This window comes from Gekko japonicus, unplaced genomic scaffold (assembly GCF_001447785.1).
Source record: "Gekko japonicus isolate JY-2015 unplaced genomic scaffold, Gekko_japonicus_V1.1 scaffold2237, whole genome shotgun sequence".
NCBI lineage: Eukaryota > Metazoa > Chordata > Lepidosauria > Squamata > Gekkonidae > Gekko > Gekko japonicus.
In genome coordinates, this window is record NW_015174906.1 from 277,778 (window position 1) to 286,808 (window position 9,031).

Here is a 9,031-nt window from a genome sequence, read left to right on the forward strand (position 1 = left end):
AGGGGGGGCAGTGGCCCTCGCCCTGCAGCGCCTGCCCCTCTTCCCACGGGGAATAAGTGCGTCTGGTCTTCCTTGCGAGGCGCTTCCTTGTGTAGCAAAGAGTTCGGGTCCCTCTGGCAAGTGGTGGGCTTCCTCCTGCTTCAGCCGGGCAAGGACGTGGGGGTCCAGCCAGGTGTGGCTCCTCGGTGGGGAGAAGGCTCTTTCCCGGGGCCTGCCGGATGTCCCTCCCCCCCGGGTCTCCCTTCTGTCGCACGAAAGGGCCTCTGCTTTGCCAACTCTGGTTGTTTCCTCGCGGGCTCTGCGTCACCCCAGTGGGGCTTTGTGCCTGCACGGCACCACCAAGACGGAAGCCTGAAAACCTCCCCTCCTCAGCCCATGCCACCACCACCACCACCCCGCTTTGGCTTGCATGAGCCCCTGAAGGGAGGAGAGGGTCGCGCCTTCGTCGGGCCGCGTAGGTGACAGCAACTGGGGACCTCTCCTGCAAAGACCCCCTCCCCCAAGCTAGTTTTTCCTCCTCCACAAAAACCAAAATAGTCGTCCTCATAGTCTTAAACTTAGGGGGGTGGGGTTGCTAGTGTATTATAACCGGTGGCTCAAGTGGTTAAGGCGCTGTACTGCAGACTGGAAGGTCAGTAGTTCGAGACCCAAGCGCTGCATGACGGAGTGTGCTTCCGTCTCTGGCCCCAGCTCCTGCCAACCGAGGAGTTCGAAAGCAAGAAATTGCAAGTAGATAAATGGGTACCACTTCGGTGGGAAGGTGACAGCATTCCGTGCGCCTCGGCGTCTAGTCATGCCGGCCACATGACTGCGGAAACATCTTCGGACAGCGCTGGCTCTTCAGCTTGGAAACGGTGATGAACACCGCATCCCTAGAGTCGGATTTGACTGGCTTTTGAGCAAGGGGGAAACCTTTACCTTTACTGTTATATAAAACCAGAGTAAACCACTCCCCACCGCCCCTTCTGAAGCGCTCAAGACCAGATACAGGCATTGTTAGAGAACCATAGACTGCTAGAGTTGGAAGGGACCTTGCAGGTCATCTAGTCCAACCCCCCCTGCACTTTGGTGTGGAGGCTGCTGCGACCGGCTGTCTTCCGTGTCTGAGAGAACCTCATCAGGTGGGATGTCACAGGCATGGCCCAAGAGGCATCACACCCGCCTGCCGTCACTCTGGGCTTCACATCTGCCGCTGGGGCTCCGGAGACGGTGGCTCTCCTGCCCCTTCGCCCACCGACAGGCCCACCCTGCCCGCTTCTCCGTCTCCCACCTACGGCAGCTCCCTTCCCTCAGCAGTCTAAGAAAGGGTCTCTCTGAAGAAGATGAATCAAACGGAGTGAACAAATGAGACCGATCGTGGCCACCGTCAAAAAACCCTGCAGAAAAAACACCACTGGCCAACTCTTTTTCTGGAACTATCAAGAGGGGAACGAGGTTTTCAATCTGTATACGGAAAAACTCATGAACTTTTAAACATTGTAAAAGGAATTTTGTTCCCCCCCAAAAGAGAGCTCTGGGCCACCCTCCCTCCCTCCCGCCCTCCCTCCCTCCGTCCTCCACCAGGAAGGAGGCTGCTTCAGCTTCTGTGCCCACACGACCTGTAGCGGTGCCACCAAGCCAACCGCCACCCATTTTCTCACAGTCATTGGAACCAGTCCTTGGGACCCTCCTCGTTTCCCACAGCTGCAGAACACGTGGAGCTGCCTCCTGCTGAAAAAAAAGAATCCCGCTCAGACTGGCAGCCGGGGCCAGAGGCAGAGGTCTTCCACATCACCTCCTGCCTAGTTCTCTTAACTGTAGGTACCAGGAACCGAACCTGGGACCTTCTGCTCTGCCACTGAGCCGCAGCCCCTCCAGATCCAGGCTCTGCCCGTCCATAAAGGGCCAGGCTCTCCTGTTCTGCCACCCTGGCCCTCAGCCCCAGGGACAGGAGTTCTCTGAGAGGAAGGAGCACTCTGACCATGCTCCATGCACCGTGGATCCTCTCGTCTCCGTCCTGCTGTGCATGGTCGTGCTCTCAAACCCAACCCAATTCATGACTGACAGGTCCCAGGGTTGGGACCACAGATCCCAGTTTCCCTCCAGCTCTCAACTGAGACACTCTTGGGACAGGAGAGGAGAAGGAGGAGGGGCTTTGGGGTGGTGGGTTCTGGCCTGCTTCAGACTCCTGGATGAAACACTCCTCCTCTTCTGGTTCTTGGATGAGAGGCTGTCGTTACAGGACCCGGCTCAGGGGTCATCACTGCTTTTGGCCCATCATGCGGGACTACCCAGGATCCTACCCTTGTCTGGAGATGGTGTCCACCACAGTTCTTGACCACTGATAGTTCATCATCGCTCTTCTGTGCAGTCTCACATGGGGACTGCAGCGCATGAGCAGGCCTGCCATTGGATACGCCTTTACCGCTAAGCGCCTCCAGGGGGCGCTGTGTGCCAGAAACTTGTTCCCACCCCAAGGACCATGTGCAGCAGCGCCCCCTCGACCATCAGTTCCTTTTCTTGCTGCTGAAGAGGTAGGTCGTGCATCTGAGTCTCCAGCTGTTTGCCGGGATTTTCGCTTAACACCGTGACGCTTTTCAGGCTTCCGAGTCATTATTATAGCTCATTATTATAGCTTAAGAAGTGCTCCCGTTGTGGAGCAAACACGAGCTTTGTCTGTTCTGTCTGGGAGAGGTGCATACTATGGCCACTTGTAGGGCCTGTCAGCACTTCACCACAGAAGCCCGGCGAGACAGGGCATCAGGACTGAAGGTGGCCCTGTGGGAAAAGGCCCTCAAAGACTCTGAGCCTCCAACAAAGTAGGCTCAATAAACCCCACTAAAATCTGTGCCTTTGGAACGGACATGCTCGGCTCCGCTGCCTGGCTCCATATCTCAGTCGGTCCGATCACGTTCACGCTCCCCTCGGGGCCATCGTTCGTCGGAACCTCTGGCCAAGAAGGCTAAGGAGACGCTTCATGTGGCTGTACAACCCACCTCGCCCCTTTCCGTGCTGGAACCGTTTCCGGTGTTAGAAAAGAAAAGCCCCGGACTCCATCTCAAGGTCCGAGATCACCTCCACTTTCCATATCAGACGGCGAAGGAGAGACTGGCCTGCCACGGGGCCAGGTCCCACCTGCATCCAATCCGGAATAGATGGCTACGGTTCCATGGGCTCAGCCCCATCCACCCCTGCGATGGCCTTCACACCCCTATATGATGTCACCAGGGTGTTTAAATAAGTGGGGTGACAATTTTGTGGGCCCCAGAGATGTGAAGGCATATCATTACTCCCAGCGGGCCCCATCATATCCACCTCCTGCTTCTATTTCACATAGGCCACAATCCCCCAGTCTTCCGATAAGAGGAGAAGATGAAGCAGCACTGAAATCTGATGGATCTGACACTACTTCAGAACCAAGTCCAGATGAGAGGGTGGGTGAGCCATCTCCAGCGTCCCCCATAGAGGATCTCCGTGTGTTTGGGGAACAAATTATTCGAATGGCCTTGAAATTAAAGTTGCTGTGTTCGAGCTTAAGCGCAGGGACAAAACCATGAGCCATCTTTATTCCAGCTCTCCTGGAACGATTGCTTCCCGGTGCTAGAAGGCCTGGAAGGTATCACACGAGAGTTGTGGCAGAAACCTTTTTGACAGCGTTCCCTATGATGTTCTAAAGGACTGGACTCTAGGATAGGTGGACGGGGAAGTGGTTGGAGGACCGCACTCAGAGAGTAGCTGTCAGTGGCATTTCATTTGACTGGAGGGAGGTGCCCGGTGGGGTGCTGCGGGGCTCGGTTCTGGGCCCATAAATGATCTGGATGACACCTAATTGGGAGGAGCAGCAAACATGGCAGAAGATAGAGATAGAATTCAACAGGATCTGAACATGCTGGGAAAGTGGGCGGATAAGTGCCAAGTTCAACATCTGGGTAACAAAAATGAAACAAAAATGCTAAGGAACAACAGACAAGTTTGGCCTTGGAAAGCAAAATGAAGCAGGGCAAAGGTTAACAGAGTTTTGTCAAGAGAACACACTGGTCATAGCGAACACCCTTTTCCAACAACCTAAGAGGCGACTCTACACATGGACATCACCAGATGGGCAAGACCGAAATCAGATTGACTATATAATTTGCAGTCAAAGATGGAGAAGCTCTATCCAGTCAGTAAAAACAAGACCTGGAGCTGACTGTGGTTCAGATCATGAGCTACTCATTGCAAAATTTAGACTTAAACTGAAGAAAATTGGGAAAACCACTAGGCCATTCAGGTTTGACCTAGATCGCATCCCTGATGAATATACAGTAGAGGTGAAGAATAGATTCAAGGGTCTGGATTTGGTAGATAGAGTGCCTGAAGAACTATGGACGGAGGTTTGTGACATTGTACAGGAGGCAGCAATCACCACCATCCCAAAGAAAAAGAAATGCAAGAGAGCAAAGTGGCTTTCTGATGAGGCTTTACAAATAGCAGAGGAAAGAAGGAAAGCGAAAGGCAAAGGCGAAAAGGAAAGATTTACCCAACTGAATGCAGATTTCCAGAGAACAGCAAGGAGAGATAAGGAGGCCTTCCTGAAAGAACAGTGCAAAGTAATAGAAGAAAACAATAGAATGGGAAGGACTAGAGATCTCTTCAAGAAAATTGGAGAAATCAAGGGAGCGTTCCATGCAAAGCTGGCCATGATAAAGGACAAAAACGGTAGGGACCTAACAGAAGCAGAAGAGATTAGGAAAAGATGGCAAGAATACACAGAAGAACTATACAAGAAAGACCTCGATGTCCTTGACAACCACGACGGTATAATCACTGACCTCGAGCCAGACATCCTGGAATGTGAAGTTAAATGGGCCTTAGAAAGCATTGCTAACAACAAAGCTAGTGGAGGTGATGGTATTCCAGCTGAGCTATTCAAAGTCTTAAAAGATGATGCTGTTAAAGTGCTGCACTCCATTTGCCAGCAAATTTGGAAAACGCAACAGTGGCCACAGGATTGGAAAAGATCAGTATACATTCCAATCCCAAAGAAGGGCAATGCCAAGGAATGTTCAAACTATCGCACAATTGCACTCATATCACACGCTAGCAAGGTCATGCTCAAGATCCTACAAGCTAGGCTTCAACAGTACGTGGATAGAGAACTACCAGAAGTACAAGCTGGGTTTCGAAGAGGTAGAGGAACGAGAGATCATATTGCCAACATTCGCTGGATTATGGAGAAAGCAAGAGAGTACCAGAAAAATATCTACTTCTGCTTCATTGACTATGCTAAAGCTTTTGACTGTGTGGATCACAACAAACTATGGCAGGTCCTTAAAGAGATGGGAGTACCAGACCACCTCACATGTCTCTTGAGAAACCTGTATAAGGGCCAAGAAGCGACAGTTAGAACCGGATACGGAACAACTGATTGGTTCAGCATAGGAAAAGGAGTACGACAAGGATGTATACTGTCACCTTGCTTATTTAATATATATGCAGAGTACATCATGCGAAATGCTGGCCTGGATGAATCACAAGCGGGAATTAAGATTGCTGGGGAAAAGATCAACAACCTCAGATATGCAGACGATACCACTCTAATGGCAGAAAGTGAAGAGGACCTAAAGAGCCTCTTGCTCAGAGTAAAAGAGGAGAGCGCAAAAGTGGGCTTGAAGCTCAACATCAAAAAAACTAAGATCATGGCATCCGGCCCCATCACTCCTTGGCAAATAGAAGGGGAAGCTGTGGAAGTAGTGACAGACTTCGGGGGGAAAACCATATGGTTTTCCCCTCCGACGAGCTCAGCCACGCCCCCAACGTCAGCACGTCGCCCGTCACTTCCGGTGATCTTGGAGTTCTAGTAGATAACTCACTGAAAATGTCGAGACAGTATGCGACTGCAATAAAGAAGGCCAGTGCTATGCTGGGGATTATTAGGAAGGGTATTGAGAACAAATCAGCCAGTATCATAATGCCCCTGTATAAATCAATGGTGCGACCTCATTTGGAGTACTGTGTGCAGTTCTGGTCACCCCTAATGTAGTGTCATCTGCAAAATTAATGAGTAGCCCCTCCATTTATAAAAATATTGAAAAGTACTGGGCCCAGAACCGAGCATTGGTGCACCCCACTGGACACCTGCCTCCAGTCAGATGAAATGCCACTGACAGCTACTCTCTGCGTGCGGCTCTCCAACCCGTTCCCCGTCCACCTAACTAGCCTACAGTCCAGTCCACAGTCCTCTCGTTTACCCATCAGACCATCCTGGGGAACCCTGTCAGAAGCTTTACTGAAATCCAGGTAAACAACATCAACCGCATTCCCCCGATCCAGTCAGCTCGTCACTCGATCAAAGATGGGAACGGGGTTGGTCTGGCAGGGCCTCCAGGCATTTTCACCCACTGAAGACATTCTGCTTACCGGAAAACCAGCAGCAACATGGACTGAGTGTCCATAGCTCTAAAATTCTCTAACCAAGAGTCGCCACCAGAGGAAGACCCTGCCTGTCTTTGGGATTGTGTGTCCATCTCTCTCCTGATGCTACCTGCGCTGTGGGAGGTGCCTGCTACCAGTACAAGGCGCTGCCCTTTGGCTTCTTTGCCACTCAGAGAGTTTTCACCAAGTGCACGGCAGTGATTGCAGCAATACCGAGAGACCAGTCCTTCCATCTACAGGCCACAGGTACACCACTGGACTTCCCCACCGGCAGGGTTTCCCACCTCCCCCTGGATGGACTTTTCTCATAGGGACAGCTTCGACTTCCATCGACCACTCCCCAGCAACAGGTCATTGAGATCCAAAGAGCCCGTGGTCCACTGTGCCAGACTAGACATGAGACTTCTACAGGTCACATTTTTTCAGTACTTCCAACTGATGCTGGACTTTCCAGACAAGTTCCTCCTGTTACAGTTGTTCTTCCTGTGAGGGAGTAATTTGGACACCACACTTGGCTGTGATGGTGGATGCTTCCTTCTGGGGTTGAAGTGCCCACTGCAGCATGGATTCCGCCAGCCAGCCCTGATAGTCCTATCAGAAGTTCCTTATCAACCACCCTCCATGCATCTGACGAAGAGAGCTGTGTTTCTCGCAAGCTTATGCTACAATAAAGTCTGTTAGTCTCAAAGGCGCTGCTGGGCTTTTTACTATTTTGCAGCAACAGACTAACATGGCCAACTCCTCTGGATCTTTCAGCCACTTGGCACATCTGGTGATGTACACTGTGAAAGAAACACATGACAGCCAGCATCACTCTCCTCACCATCCATGCTGCAGAGAAGAAGAAGAAGAAGAGGTTGGATTCATGCCCCCCATATGGCCCTTCACTACCCGAAGAAGTCTCAGGGCGGCTCACAAACTCCTTTCCCTTCCCCTCCCCACAACAGACAGACACCCTGTGAGGTGGGTGGGGCTGAGAGAGCTCTTGACAGATACTGCTCTTTTTCAAGGACAGCTCTTGTCAGAGCTGCGGCTTGCCCAAGGTAGGGTAGAAGTAGGGTGTTGCTGTCTTTCCAGTGGTCATCGTCATCATCATCATCATCGTCATCATCTGTGCATTCACTCAGCCCGCCCACCCACCTTCCCCAGAACAGGGGCCTTTGACTTGAACACCTGAACAGCTGGATTCGAGTCTGCTACCACCTCTGAGAGACCAGCGAGACTTTCTGGGAATGCACTTGAGAGAGAGTGAGAGAGAGAGCCTCAGGTCCCTCCCTCAGGTGCTACTGGGAAGTCGGGAGCTCTGGCGTGCTGGACGAAGAAGGGAGCGGTGGATCTCTCGGAAGCTCCTTCCCCAGAAGTCTTGCTGGTCTCTCTGAGGTGTTCCTGGGCTGCAGACCGGCACGGCCGCCCTCTGAGACGATGGGCATGGGAAGGGGCCCTGTGCCGAGTCAGGGGTGTCCCCTGTCAGGGTCGGGAGTCCTGTCCACTCCGAGTGGTCGTGGTCGTCCCCGTCCCCTGGCCCTTTGAGTGGGAGATGCCAGAGGCTGAAGCTGCCTGCCAAGGGGGTGCTCCTCGCCGCACTGCAAACCTACATTCTGGAAGGGGTGGGGCATGAAGGTGTTTTGAGCATGCACAGTCCAAAGTGACAGGGTCGTTGAGGGGAGGAGGTGTTTTGCGTGGAACGTCCTGCGTCCTCGCAAAGCCTGTCAGCAGGGCTGTGCGGGTGACCCCTAAAAAGAGCAGCAGTTACCGCGGAGCAGCCCGTTTTCCTTCCCCTCCCGGTACCTCACCCTTGGCTTCCCTCTGGTGCCCCTTGGAGGGAGGGAGCGTGGCCGGTTGCGCGCCTGGCCACGGTGTCCTGCCTCCTTCCCGCACGGCAGGAGCTGGTGGAGAGCCAGCAGGAAGTGGAGCGGCAGCAGCGGGTGCTGAAGCAGCAGGAGAAGGAGTGCCAGCTGTACGAGGCGCGCATCGATGCCCTCACCAAGGAGCGCGATGAGCTGGAGAAGGCAAAGGACAGGCAGGCTGGCGGGCGGGCGGGACGGGGGGGGGGACGACACTCCTCCCCTCTGATTGGGTGGGAGGCCTTCTCACCGGCGGCCGAGTCCTCTCTTCCCAGATGAACAAGGACTACAGAGAGGCCTTGGCAGGCCTGCGGGCCCAGGACATCGAGGAGTTGCGTAGCTACCGCCAGCCCCCGGAGCAGGTGGTCTGGGTGACGGACACCCTCTGCAAGATGTTTGAGCAGGAGCCTGGCTGGGAGAATGCCAAGCAGATGCTCGGTCAGGAGGACTTCTACCAGGTGAGGCGCCACTCCTCTCCGGACCCTCACGTCCTTCCCAGGGATGGATCTTTGGACACCACAAGGAGGGGCCTCAGGCCCAGGAGGGTCTTTCCCAGCACGAGCTGCCGGGGGCCTCGGGTCAAATGGGGAAGCTGCGGGTTGACTGGGGGACCTTCCGCAGCTGAAGGGCTCCAGTGGGTCCCCGTGTGGCCCTCCTGACCCGGCGTCACAAAGGAGAGCGAACCCCCCCCCAACTGGACCGAAAGGCCAATCCTGCCGCCACCACCACCCCTCCCCCACTCCCAGTCCACGCGAGAGTCGGGAGCTCCCAGAGCATTTAGAAAGGATGGTTGT

At 53.7% G+C, this 9,031-nt stretch overlaps 1 protein-coding gene across 1 annotated transcript in view; it reads left to right on the top strand.

The window, feature by feature from the left end:
* DNHD1 (dynein heavy chain domain 1) overlaps positions 1-9,031 on the top strand; it is a 59,983-nt gene that overhangs the window by 45,386 nt on the left and 5,566 nt on the right. Inside the window, 2 exon segments of the mRNA XM_015425009.1 lie at positions 8,277-8,417; positions 8,513-8,695. Of these exon segments, the coding sequence (XP_015280495.1) occupies positions 8,277-8,417; positions 8,513-8,695 (324 nt within the window).